Source organism: Cydia fagiglandana, chromosome 19 (assembly GCF_963556715.1).
Source record: "Cydia fagiglandana chromosome 19, ilCydFagi1.1, whole genome shotgun sequence".
In the NCBI taxonomy this organism is placed as follows: Eukaryota; Metazoa; Arthropoda; class Insecta; order Lepidoptera; family Tortricidae; genus Cydia; species Cydia fagiglandana.
This window is the reverse complement of record NC_085950.1, coordinates 8,498,128-8,512,950: the sequence shown is the minus strand read 5'-3', so window position 1 is coordinate 8,512,950 and position 14,823 is coordinate 8,498,128. Positions and strand designations below refer to the sequence as shown.

Sequence of the window (14,823 nt, the reverse complement as noted above, 5' to 3'; positions counted from 1 at the left end):
CTTGGGTCGTCCCATTCGTTTTTCGTCAAGTTCTTAAATTAGTCCTATTCTGCTTTCGTCACTCATTCTACATTGAAAGCCATCGACGATTGTGACGATTGGGACGACCCAAGACGATACCTTTGTGTAGCTTGGGTAGCAAATATGTGCACCTGTGTTATGAAATCCACAAGTTAGTATAAAAATATATTGAACAGCTTTGTGCTGGATATAAATATATAGAATCACTGAAAACCGTCAGTTTGCTGTTTCCGATTGAATTGTCAGCGATTTATAGCGCCACACTTCCTCTGCGAACGTTCAGCGTGAAACGATAAATAAACTGGACAAGCGCGATTCGGACACACACCATCAGTTCCGTAAAACGATTTTCAATCACCCCTGGAGTGTAGACGTCCATAGGATGCGGTGACCGCTTAGCTACCGATGTTGTACTAAAAAAACACATATACACTGTATTATAAGTAAAAGTTTTCCTCATCCTTTTTCTCACCTTTCGTTTCGTTTGGGGGGGTGGGGGGGAAGCATATTTGATCTCTATGTATTAGGGCTTCTACCTTTTTAACGGAAAGATTCTCCCGAGAGAGAAAGGGAAATAACATAAAAATATTAATTGCACAGATCAAAAAAACAAAACAGTACAAATCAAAAACTTTAATAAAGTAAAGGTAGCACTGCGGTTTTTATCACTAAACCTATAATGTACAATCGCCTACGCTCGCGGTGTTACAGTTAAGAAAAAATTGCCTTAATCCTTACTACCTGCAACCTGCAAGGCGTTCAAACGAGTATCACCCTAAGGGTGGAACACCGCGATCGCTAGCGATTGTACCTACCTTATTTTTTCCTCTCAGCATAAAATTTCCAACAGAAGAAAGATATAATACGCCCTTTTCTCTTAAATGTCCGTTTCGCGTGCTCAAATACGCGTAAAAACGCTAAACGGCCTGGTAAATAATCACAGCTATACGTCTCTGTGGCTGACACACGCAGCCACTACGCTTAATGGATGATCCGGGATTCCAGAAGTTCCGGGATTCCGGGACCATGTGTCGGCAGATTCAACTGGCACTTCTGTTGGGGCTATTAATTATAAATTCGCTAACAAATTTAATACAAGTCGTGAATATTGTAAACAAGCTTGTGGTCGTGACTTCGCCTACGTAGAAGTCATTAAATATTTGTCAACACCATTTTCACCCCTGAGGGATTGAATTTCAAGAGGAGCTATAGAGCATTTCAAAAATATATGTTAGGTACTTACTTATAAACGCAACTTTTTATGATATTTAAATATTAATTTAGTAATCTTTATTTAGTAATCTATATAGTATTTTGTGTATTTTTTTTTATTTACACAAAAGGTACATGCTCATAAACAAAATTTACAATATCGCCAAACTGTAACCAGTTTGTTGGCGAATGAATGTTGTTTGTTTGGTTCCAATATCGTTCTTTTAAGGTGAATTTGGCTTTATTTAGACTATATTTTGATATTTATTTAATGTCACCGGTATACTGAAGCGGGGAAGTGGTACAGTCAGCAGCAGAAGTTGCTAAGCGGGCGAAGTGTTCAAAATTACCTTGACACGCTCTTATTCTCTTAATAATGATGTCGCATCAAGATTATTTTGAACACCTGGCCCGCTTAGCAACTTCTGCTGCTGACTGTACTTATGATTTCATTAAATTGAATTAATAAGTATTTCAAATATCTTCGCAATCGTCAATTTTGCAATGTGAGGCGGATACGGTTGGTCGAGTCCTATCGTCAAAAGGCACACAATATGTGACGTTCCACGGTAAAAGGTACCTTATGGCGGCTGGCATTTACGTCACATAGCGCCGCAATAATATTAGAGCGGCGTTAATAATAGCGTAAGCGCCAACCGCCATAAGGTACCTTTTACCATGGAACGTCACATATTATGGCACAATTAGTGTATTTAACAAAGTTAATACAGCCAAAAAGAATAGATAGTATAGAGGGGTCCTGTCATTGTCAATTTTGTAGTCACGGTACATTTACTGCCATCTATCGACACACGATTAAAACTTAAAATAAAATTGAAAATGTATAAAATAATCAAAATATGTTTACGGATATGAGATTCTTAATTTTTATTGTTCCCTACTGACCCATGTTCTTTCACTGATATGTGTTAAAATTATCAAATGCCAAACGGTGTCGTTAACGCCATCTAGCCGAGAATAGTAAAAAAGGTAATGGCGCCATCTATTCGAGAACGACTTTTCCTTGGCCGTCCGAGGCACGTTTTTTTCTTAGACTTTATTTATCTTATACGGAGTTATATATATCTCTGATACAGCGTTTTAAATACCAATTGAACGTTCTGTTTCCTTCATTATCTGTGTTATGTGTCTCAACAACAGTAAACGGTCTACTTTGTGCTACATACACAACTAATTATTCTGTTATCTATTGATCTATACTGTGACTAAATAATTCTATTTTAATGTAGATTATCTCCATTCTTGGGAAATTACCTATACTTATGGAGATACCTGCTGTTTGCGTGATAAAGTCAAGGAAAACTGATACGTAAATAGATAAATAATTATTTAAGTACATTATTTTTACTTAACTATGGAAAAGCTTAGTCTGGGTCACATACATTCCTGCGCACAGCAAAATCATTAGGTAAAGTCGACGTCAAAGATATGTTTACAATTTGGAACCTTACTCCTCTTTAATAAGGCGAAAAGTGTAAACATATCTCTGACGTCGACTGTACAGCCGTTGGAATAATTTTTTGCCCACAAGATGAATAGATGACCTTGTTAAGGTAGCCGGAAGACGCTGGATACGGATCGCTTCCAACCGGCACGTATGGAGGTCCAAGGGGGAGGCCTATGTTCAGCAGTGGACGTCTTATGGCTGAGATGATGATGATGATGAACCCCTAGGTTACTAATAACACTAATTCGCAATACCAATTTAATTATTCACTTGTATTTCAACTCCACGACTTTGCTTTGTTAGCTAAGATTAACCTACCTTAAGGGGCTACCCGAGGTTTTCATCGATTTTTGACAAGTTTTGAATCGTATCTCCTTTTTTTGTACTACAGATAAAATTATAAGACAAACGGTTATCGGTTCTTCAATCTTTGATCTCCGGTTTGTCCACCGGATTTTGAAAAAAATGAATACTTATTTTTTTATGGATTTTTTAAACATTGTCTAAAAAAACACTTTTTTCGTATCTAGTTTGCAGTGAAGGATCTTACATGTACGAAATCTACATATTTGGGTTCGACTTTGAAGTCTCGAAAATCGTGTCCAAGGTTTTAATTTTAAACTAATTAACACAAAAGTTATGGCCAGAAAACCAGTTTTTTAGCCTAAAATTGTTCAAGTTTGATGCCAAATATCTCGAAGACAATGAACTTTAAAATAAATATGGGATACTATATTGCTTAAAGCCGTTGCTGTTAATATGATAAGCTACAAAAAACATTAGAAAACTAAGGAATTCAGATCGAAGGTCATTGCCGTGGGGGAGCCCCTTAATGAAATAATATACCTACGAGTATTAGAGCTAATAACGATAATACCTCTGAAGTGAGAAATTATCCGCCGAACCAGGGCCCTGATCCTTAAACCCGGATTAGGAGATTAATTGCTTCTGATAACATGCATCTGACCTCTGGTCAGTAAGGTATTTAATCAAAGTTGGCAAACACTTTTGGGTCTTGGATTTCTTTTTTTTATCTAACTATAGAAGCCTGACTAGAGCTCAAACCGGCCAAGTGTGAGTCGGACCCGCGCACGAAGGGTTCCGTACTAATACGTAAAAAACGGCAAAACAATCACGTTTGTTGTATGGAAATAAAAAAACGAACTATAAGCTTTTCTGTTTGCAGCCTAATTAACTTTTTCATTCGGCTCTCGCACTTAAAAATATCAGAAATGATAACTGAGGTCACTATTCAATGATGAAAAACCGGGCAAGTGCGAGTCGGACTCGCGCACGAAGGGTTCCGTACCATAATGCAAAAAAATAAATAAAAAAAAGGAAAAAAAAACGGTCACCCATCCAAGTACTGACCCCTCCCGACGTTGCTTAACTTTGGTCAAAAATCACGTTTGTTGTATGGGAGGCCGGACGGACAGCGAAGTCTTAGTAATAGGGTCCCGTTTTACCCTTTGGGTACGGAACCCTAAAAATGACTCTTCCCGTTGCCTCCTAGGCCGAATATTTATTTTAACTATTCCTACTCGTAACAATATGTTATGCGATATCACAGCTGCATAATATCCGCGACAATTTGTCCGTATTCCGTCGGTATGGCGCGTCGCCAAACTTTCTTAGTCAGAGAGCCGACGACGCTTTATATATCTTTTCACCACACCAGCTCGGAAAGGCTTACTTTGCACTTCGAAAACGAATGGCAAAGTTGCATTTTATCCACATGTGAGGCAAAGTAATTAAATGCAAATTTTTGAGTTGTTTTCTTATGTTTGCTGGTAGAATTGACTTTTAAATGATGATTTTGGATGATAAATATTTAATAAAATTCATTTCGATTTTATTTGGTTTGATTTTATTTGATATTTTACATTTAATATTTGCTTCGGGTTGATGTGGTGAAAAAATTTGTGTTTCACTCGGGGGTAAATTTTGTTTAACCCTCGTGTTTTGAAACCCTCGCAACGCTCAAGATTCCATTTTTCGAACCACTTGCTACGCTCGTGGTTCAATTTTGGAATCTTTCGCTTGCTCGGGTATCAATATTAGCACGAGCGGTTAAACAACAACTTTGCCCCCTTGTACAACAAATAACTATTTCAAATTTCACTAATATAGTTATGTATTAATATTGTAGGTGTTTTTGCGTAGCTTTAATAGTAATTTTACATATATTTTAAACTACTCAAGTCTTATCGACATTGGAGTTTTAGTTAGCGGAAGCAGTTATAAAGTTGACCCAAAAAAATTTTATTAAGCTATGAGCTTCATCACATATGTTCCTTGAGTAATTCTAAGCATTTCAAGCCTGGGAGGCAATAAGAAATGTGTGTCTACTCGGATTTGTAATGGATTCAAACTTTCAACCCCTTTTTAACCCTGTTAGGGGATGAATTTTACAAAACGCTGAAATTACTTTTCCTGTCTTTTAATAATATCCCCAAATACAAAGATTCAAGTCCCGCGTTCGAAAATTTTTTTGATATCCATACAAACTTTCAACTCCTTTTTCACCACCTTAGGGGATGAATTTTCAAAAACGCTGAAATTAGTTTTCTTGTATTTTAATAATATATCGTTTTACGAAGTTTCAAATTCCTAGCTTAAAATAAAACTTGAACCCCATACAAACTTTCATCCCCTTTTTAACCCCCTTAGGGGTTGAATTTCTCAAAATCGCTTCTTATCTCTTGTACACTTTATAAATGTAATCTAGTGTGCAAATTTCAACTTTCTATCTTTTGTAGTTTCGGCTCCGCGTAGCAAAAATGTCCAACCAAATTTTTCACCTTTTTACGTTTTTCTTGTAAAATTACTATGAAATTGAAAAAACAAATATCAGCAATGAATTCTACGTCTTAGGTTTATACGAAAATGATACCAAACTTGCCCTAGTACCCACCAGGATCAGAGTAGATTTTTTTTAAAGATGACGGATGGCGGCCGTCTTTGTACCCCACCCTCCCCCCCACTTCAGGCTAGAAATGCTTAGAATTACTCAAATATCAGATGTGATGAAGCTCATAGCTTAATAAAAATTTTTTGGGTCATGTATGGCAGCGTTACATAACTGACTCCAGTAAGTTTGATGTTTGAGAGGCGAAATTTAGGACAAATAAGAGTAAAAAATTATTTGTTCGTAAATATGAACACAAAAGAAATATTCTCTACATACAAAAAGAGATATACTCTACATATAAAAGAGAAATTGCCATCACATCATAATGCTTATTACTTTCAGTGCTAATTGGTTTTTTAAAAGTCTATTTCTATTCTAATTTACTTATAATTTTGTTATTGAGACATAGCACGTTGTCAAATTTTTATAAGCCGAGGGTCTGTAGTATTTTATTATTCAATGTAATTAAATATTTACTACAGACCTTCGATACTGTAGATACTGTATTACCATACAATTTGACTGGATTCCATTGCTCTTGTTACTACTCGCAAATGTTCAGTAACGTGATATTTTTCACGCCGTCTCTCGAACCACGCGTTCGCAATTTTACTATATTGATTCAAATTTTCAGAGCGCTGAACATGAAAAACCTTTAATTTGGTTACACAATATCGTTCCAGCCCCTTCAGCTAGCGATATTAAATTTTTTTACATACATACGGATTTTCGTTCGAATTTTAAATATTTTAAAACTGTGGAACTATTTTAAACGGAACAGGAACCAAACGCTTTTTAAGAGCAGAATATTTTTGACGCTACCATTTTCGTACTTACGTAAAGATTCCGTTTTATTTGCCGCCATTTTCTTAAGTGTGAAAGTATTCAGTAGTCGAATTATTTATCCCTATCCCTCGTTTTGTCATTTTTGCTTATTAGAGGGTGCCATTTCTTTTTTTCAAGCACTGGAAGAAATTTTACGCCGGTAATTCTGGACGAGCAATTTCGATGATAACATCAATGGTCAGCCATTGGTCAGCCCACCAGATTTTCTCTGATTAATCACGTTTACAAATAACACAGCAAAACCAGAATATTCCAGAACATGATTTGAATATTATAAGCGAAAATTTGAATTTCGAAACGGAACGAGGCGGCGACGGCTGCGTTCCGAGTTTAAAATTGCTTCCCATTCAAAATGGCGGACAACAATGGACGCGTTCAAGTCGCAGATGATAATTTAAAAGTGGGTTTTATACTTTTATGCTGGCTGAAATGAAAGGAGGGATTAGAATGCTTTTAAAATTGCTACCTTTGCTTTTAAAACGTTGTTTAGTGCCACTACCCTCTGCTTTAAGATGGCGGTTGCTATAGTTTGGCACACCATTTCCATCAGGGGATGAAACAAAACTCACCAGTTATTTTGCTATGATCGTTTATTTCTCCAACATTAACTTAACAACAGTAATTACCTCCTTATAACTGTTCTACACTTCACAATCCCTCCACAACCTCGTCAGTCAACCGTTAACTCCTTTCTGTCTGTTCCAACCCAGTCGTTTTACATTCATCTCAAGTACCCTCCATGTTTTTAACCGACTTCCAAATCCCAAAGGAGGAGGTTATCAATTCGGTTGTATGTTTTTTTTTATTTATTTTTTTATTTTTTATGTTTGTTACTCCATATCTCCGTCATTACTGGACCGATTTTGAAAATTCTTTTTTGATTGAATGTATATGCATACAGATTGGTCCCGTTTCTATCAAAACCCAGTTCTGATGATGGGTTCCATGAGGAATCGAGGGAACTCCTCAAATCTTAAAGGCATACATATAGTGATTTTTGGGATTTTATCATCAAATCAAGCATATACATCCAAAAAAGTGACATTTGATGAAGTGGAACTGCTGATGATGATCAGAACGGAACTCCTCAACGACGCATAGTTCACGGTTGGCGATTTGTCCTCTTCGTTATGTTTGTTAAGCAAGTTCAGTTTTTAAGCTACATTTTTGTCAAGCTCGAGTTCTGATGATGGGATCCATGAGAAATCGAGAGAACTCCTCAAATCTTAAAGGCAGGCGTATAGAGATTTTTGTAATTACATCAAAAAATCAAGCATTTTCATTAAAAACTGTTGCATTTGATGAAGTGGAACTGCTGATGATGATCAGAACAGAACTCTTCAACGACGCATAGTTCACGTTTCGCGATTTTTCCTCTTCGTTATGTTTGTTAAGCAAGTTAAGTTTTTAATGCACATTTTTGTCAAGCTCGAGTTCTGATGATGGGATCCATAAGAAATCGAGGGAACTCCTCAAATATTAAAGGCATGCGTATAGAGATTTTTGTGTTTACATCAGAAAATTAAGCATTTTCATTAAAAACTGTCGCATTTGATGAAGTGGAACTGCTGATGATGATCAGAACAGAACTCTTCAACGACGAATAGTTCACGTTTGGCGATTTTTCGTCTTCGTTATGTTTGTTAAGCAAGTTAAGTTTTTAAGCCACATTTTTGTCAAGCTCGAGTTCTGATGATGGGAACCATAAGGAATCGAGGGAACTCCTCAAATATTAAAGGCATATGCATAGATTTTTTTGTATTTTCATCATAAAATCAAGCATTTACATTAAAAACTGTCACATTTGATGAAATGGAACTGCTGATGATGACCAGAATAGAACTCTTCAACAACGCATAGTACACATTTGGTGATTACGAATTTCGATTTTGACTTGGACTGGGTCCCGGACTCGGACCCAGAACCGGAATACCCGGATCCGGTTCGGGCCCGGACCCGGACCTGGACTCGGATCCGGGCTCGGACCCGGACTCGGACCCGGACTCAGACCCGGACTCGGACCCGGACCTTGACCCGGAAAACCACTATGATACCTTAACTAAATAAACCACTATGATTACCTACCATAAAATGTGTAAGTATATAAGTATGATGATGCTAATCTTACTAGCCCCTCCCGCTTAAACCCCCGTACACCGCACCGCATGCGCCGTTAAGTGGGTTAGGTTAGGTTTGAACTGCGATCCTCACAGAACCGAACTGCTATCAGAGAAGTGGGTTATAGGTTAGGCTAGAACTGCGACCCTTACAGAAGCGAAATGCTAGTAGAAAAGTGGGTGGTTTTACCTCCTTTTCTACATAGTAGGTATACCATCTACAATAATCTTTCACCGGCCCCCATAGAAGTCGGTTTTTTTTTCTTAAAAATTATATTTTTACTTTTCGAGCATAGAGAAGGGAGCACAATACTATTGTTATACATTCAACTTAATAATCATCCATCATAATAGGGAATTTTCCTACTAGTCAAATCAATTACTTTTTAGAGCTGTCAAAACGATTTGCTAAAATGGAATTTATATTAAACATAACATCGTGACGTCACGGTCAAATCGCCTACTTTTTATATTTCTATCCGATTTATTAAATAACAATAATAGTGCTTAAAAATAACTCTTAATAATAGTTAATAATAGTGTTTAAAAATAACTCTTGTCTGTGTTTTTCTAATACTTAATTATCTGGTGCTTTATTTCATGCATGATGTAAAATAATATATTTTAAATACAGTATAATACCTATTAATCAATATTTATAAATCATGATAGGTTCATTGGTTGAAAGTAAATCAAATTTTGTACACCTTATTATGTTTAAATAGTCTGACGTTTTTTTTTTTGTTCCAGGCGGTATCGGATTCCATGTTGGTGGAGCTGAAAGCATGTTTCATGGAGGCCTACGATGACAACCAAGATGGAAAAATCGATATACGAGAGGTATTCATAATATTTTGATAATAAAGAGTAAATTAAACTTTAATAAATCCCCAACGCAGTGCAACGGATGAATCGATTTTGATATAACATGTCTAAGAACCACCCCATAAACCCAGCTTTCAAATAGAAAAAAACGCATCCAAATCGATTCTCTCGCTTAAGAGCTACGTTGCCAGAGATAGACACACACACACATAGCGGTCAAACTTACTTAATAAGTCTTATAACACCCCACTTTTGCATCGGGGGTTGAAATGGACAAAGTATTATCCGATACAGTATACGACTGTCGAATATGGAGGCACCTGGTGGTTTTGACTGGGCGACCTGTATGTTGGTTAAGTTTCTTTTTAGTCGTATGCTTATCAGTAAATAAGTAAATACTAAAACTAGTCATTAAAGTACTCAGTTTAAGATAAGCTAACAAAATCTATGTATTGTTATGATCTAAAATAAATGTTTATTTTATTTAGTTTAATATTTTTCACTTCACCACCATACATAAGTATACGGATGTCGTCGTAAATTTAAGAGTTAAACTCTTGTCGGTGTAGCTCTCTCAATTTGACTCTATCCAAGGCCGCCTCCTAGATTTCCTTATACGACATTACAGCTACCTTGTCTTTTATTTGTGTTATCTCTTCCTCTCTTGCCTGCAATCTTTCCTTCTATTATGTTATTTATTAAAGTGTCATGTCGTCATATGGATGTAAGCCTATAAAATGAGATCACTGTTACAGTTGGCGCAGCTATTGCCAATGGAAGAGAATTTCCTCCTGCTGTTCCGATTCGACAACCCGCTAGAATCCAGCGTCGAATTTATGAAAGTAAGTAGTCCTACAGTTATTCCTCATCATCATTCGCTTATCTTTATTCAAATTCAAATTCAGTTCACCCATTCATTTGGGGTCGGCGCAGCATGTCTTTTTCTTCCACACCTCTCTCTCGCCCGTCATCTCATCATTCACTTGCGTTCGTTTCATATCATCTCTCACACAGTCCTTCCACCTATTCCTCGGTTTTCCTCTGTCGTTATAGTGTGTAGCTTTCAAATAGAGCTCGACGGCTAATCCTACTGTCTATTATTAAGTAAAACCGCACGTGCTACTTACCTGCAAAAAAGGGGTCTTAATTATTATATTTGGCACCTGAGCGCAAAAAAAACCAGTGTAGGTGCGCTCTCCGATAACGCGCCTTTGTTACGCATCTCGATGACACATTTTAGACTGGTTCTGTAGCGTTCGACTCGCCGGCACTCAGTAACCGAAGTACGTATTTTTTATGCAGGTGGTTGTGGCACGTGGCACGAGCGGTTTTACTTAACAACAGACAATAGGATTAGCCGTCGTGCTCTATTTGAAAGCTACACTCTATACTTCCCTTCACATTCATTCGTAATACCTTTCTCGTCACATGACTTTCATCCCTCCGCATCACATGATCGTATCATCGTTTTTGGTCTGGTAAGTAGTTAAGTACCTACCTATACGTAAGTCAAACACAAGTTCGAGACAAATACTGATTTAAGTAGGTAGTTTATTGTGCACCATAAAGTTAAAAAAGAAAACACACAGAAAGTGAAATAGGTATGTACATTCAAATCAAAATAGTATTATTTACCTTATTCAAATCTGAAAATATCCACATATACCGACAGTCTAAACTTAGTTTTGGCACATTCTTCGTATCCATATTTTGAGACGTGACTGTACCATGAGGATTACATAAATAATTTCAGGTTATACCGTCTACCTCGAATAAATAAACACGGTGTAACATGAGGAAACCGAATAATTTTAACAGCGTATTCCTGATCATATTTAGAGACAAAAATGTCCTATAAACTTTTTTGAAATTCGCCTAGTTTCAATTATTACATAGTGTAAAAAGCCTTTTTGATGGTAATGTTGCTGCTACTAGTGAGTATTGAGTATTATATTCTTTGGGACTAGTGAGTATTATATTCTTTGTATGGGAAAAATTTGACTGAATAAAACTTGTACAAATTTTATAAGCTTTCGGTTTGTCTTAGTACTCAAGTCGCTAAGACGCAAAGTTTCCAAGATATCAATGAAAAACCAAAAAAATCGACCTTCTTTTCCCCCTCTATCACCCAGCACCGGGGCTACGGCCGGGGACTTTTGATATGTTCACCTCCTAACTAGTCCAAACAAAGTTACGGAGTCAAAAATTCTGCTCCTAGCTTTTCCCTCTATAACTTCTTATTGCTTGGCCTAGTAGTCTAAATATCCTTATTGATAGATGTCAAAAAGTGACAAGTAACACTTTGCAAAAAGAAGGTTTTACGAAAAAAAAAATGTAAAAATCAATTTTAACTAACAAGTTTACCAATAACATTTATTTTTTATGTACAAATACATTGAATAAATTGAAAAAAAAAAAAAAACAAAACAAAAAAATATTTTTTTGGCGAAATTGACCTAAACTCATATTAATTTTTTTCCTTCTTTTGACCTCAGAAATGCATGGTTAAAATTATTCGGTTTCCTCATGTTAGGTACACCGTGTATGTCATCAATATACAACGTATGTGTTATATTTCAGATATGGCGAGAATACGACACTGACGGCAGCGGGTATATAGAGGCCGACGAATTGAAGGTATATAACGATTCTTTCAGGAGTATATATTCTTACTTAAACTTTATAAATTTGATCTCGTAAATCTCGGCATCTCACTAACATAGTCAGCCGGGCTAGCACATGATTGGCGCGACAATATCTCGCGGCGACATAGACTACCCGTCCCTCTTTTGTTAACATAGCCACTTGACCGTCCGACGATAGCATAGTATCCGTAAAAAAATATGCTCTTAACCGTCCGCGGGAACCTTACTATCCAAAGGGGTGAAAGAAAGAATTGATTTCAGAGCCATCTAACAGAATATTTCGGCATTATTTACTAATTCTCTTGATGCGACAACGTAGCCTAACTAAATAGTTAGCTCTAAAAAAAATTTGATGGCAGTGTAGTTATAATTTCTGTAGAAAGTTGTGAATGCGATGCGCGGGGCGTGCGTCGCTAAAAAACCCCGGACGGTTGACAGGAAAACAGTCTCGCGGGCCGGACGGTTGAGTGGTTAGTAAACAACGCATAGACGTACGCACGGTGGGGCAACTTGCCCCACCCTGGTCTGTGGTCTGACGAGAAGCTAAAAAATTTTAGGAACAATTAAGGCACGTAACCATACTTCTGCCCCACCCTTTAAAAAATGCTGGGCACGCCTATGAAACAACGGATAGTCTATGTCGCCGCGAGATACTGTCGCGCCAATCATGTGCTTGGGGTGCTGATAATCTAATTTTATTGAAAAAGGGGGCACATTTTGTGAACTATACGGCTACCACCAGTTTGACAATGACATATTCGCTAGCACGTGCGTAACTTATTACTGTCCAAGGATTTCGCTCGTACTCGCATATTAGTGCGAGCGAAATGTAGAAAGTATACTTCGTCAAGTAGATCTTGTCAGTAGAAAAAGGCGGCAAATTTGAAAAATGTAGGCGCGAAGGGATATCGTCTCATAGAAAATTCGAATTTCGCGCCTTTTTCTACTGACAAGATTTGCTTGACCATCTTTAGATTACGCAGACGTTAACGATTATGTCAGTCTGACACTCCCAAGGCAGTCGTGGTAGGGCTACTAAGGCCCACTTGCACCATTCCACTAACCCGGGGTTAACTGGTTAAACCTGTGGCCTATTTTATAAAGCTACAAGTTACAATTTACAAGCGGAAGTCTCGTTCTAACACATAGGGTTAGAAAGAGACTTCCGCTTGTAAATTGTAACTTGTAGCTTTATAAAATGGGCCATTGGAGTTACCATGGTTACCAGTACAATTCGACACTAGGCTAGCGGTTTAACCGCTTAACCCCGGGTTAGTGGGATGGTGCAAGTGAGCCTAAGAGATCGATTTGATATCTAAAGTGCAGGAGGTAGATATAGTCTGACAAACAACTAACTCACAGTAGAAAAAGGCGGGAAATTCAAATTTTCTATGGAACGATAACCATAGCGCCTACATTTTTTAAATTTGCCGCTTTTTTCTACTAACGGACAAGGTTTTGGCAGACTATACCTGTATAAACTTTTTAGTGAGGTCGTCATATCATATTTAACCTGTAGATATTCATATTATTATGTAGTCATGGCATCTCTGCAAGTTCTGCAACGGACGTCGTTATCTCGGCCGCGTTGCACCTTAATTGCAGCTGGGGGCTTAGCTAAGATAAAACTCATTGATAGAAAACGTCAATAGAAACTTGTCTTAATTGTCTATGGAAATAATCACGTGACTTTTCGCAGCAACTATACATTATTTTTTGTTTAGCAATTATCGGTGTAAGTACGTAAAGACTAATTTCTTGGAATAAATAGTTGCAGCTAAGATAGTCAGAATACTAGTTCTTTCACAGCGAACGGGCACAGAATAAATAATAGTACTATCGTACAGAAAGGAAACTTCCTACAAAACCGAAGTTTGACAGCGGTTCAGGGGCGAATCTTGCTATCCCTTTCTAATATATGGCACTATCCCTTTTGGCTATTTAGGGTTGTCAAAACTCAAGTGATTATCTTATCTGTGATCGTGCACGCAAAAGGAAGTCAAGTGGTGCCAACCCTAATAATTTCTCGGAGCAATGCTGAGCCGAGCGGAGCCGAGTTTGGCCGATCTCAGGAGTTTCGCACCCCTGGAACGGGTTAGAATCACAATGAAATATCAAAGTAAACTACTAACCCCTCTTTAGCTGATTAAATGGAAGTTTCTGAGTTCATTATTAAACTCCTCGGCGGTGACAGCGCAATTTAAGCCCAAACAGAGGGCCTACCGCGAACCACGTTCGACGTGTTGCCTCCCCGTCACACTTACGTACGAATTTACAAGTGCGACAGAGAGGCAACACTTCGAAAGCAGTTCGCGGTAGGCCCTCAGGGCCATCAACTAGATTGATGAATGTAAGGAAGGACCTCTAGAATGAAATTACGTTTATGAAATATAGGAATACTTACTTCACCTCAAGCTTGAACCACGAGCGTAGCGAGTGGTTCGAGAAATGGAATCTTGAGCGTTGCGAGGATTTCAAAGCACGAGGGTTAAACAAAATTTCCCCCCGAGTGAAACACAAAATTTTTCACCACACCAACCCGAAGTAAATATTAAATGTAAAATATCAAACACAATCAAACCAAATCAAATCCAAATGAATGTTATTAAATATTTATCATCCAAAATCATCTTTTAAAAGTAAATTCAACCAGGAAACATAAGATAACAACTCAAAATTTGCATTTGATTACTTTGCCTCACATGTGAATAAAATGCAACTTTGCTATCAGTTTTTGAAGCGCAAAGTAAGCCTTTCCGAGCTGGTGTGGTGAAAATA

General features: G+C 37.5%; 1 protein-coding gene across 1 annotated transcript in view; it reads left to right on the top strand.

The window, feature by feature from the left end:
* Positions 1-14,823, top strand: part of LOC134673760 (calbindin-32) — a 153,392-nt gene that overhangs the window by 126,990 nt on the left and 11,579 nt on the right. The window contains exons 4-6 of the mRNA XM_063531780.1: positions 9,326-9,415; positions 10,156-10,242; positions 11,981-12,037. Of these exons, the coding sequence (XP_063387850.1) occupies positions 9,326-9,415; positions 10,156-10,242; positions 11,981-12,037 (234 nt within the window). The remainder of the gene's footprint in view (positions 1-9,325; positions 9,416-10,155; positions 10,243-11,980; positions 12,038-14,823) is intronic.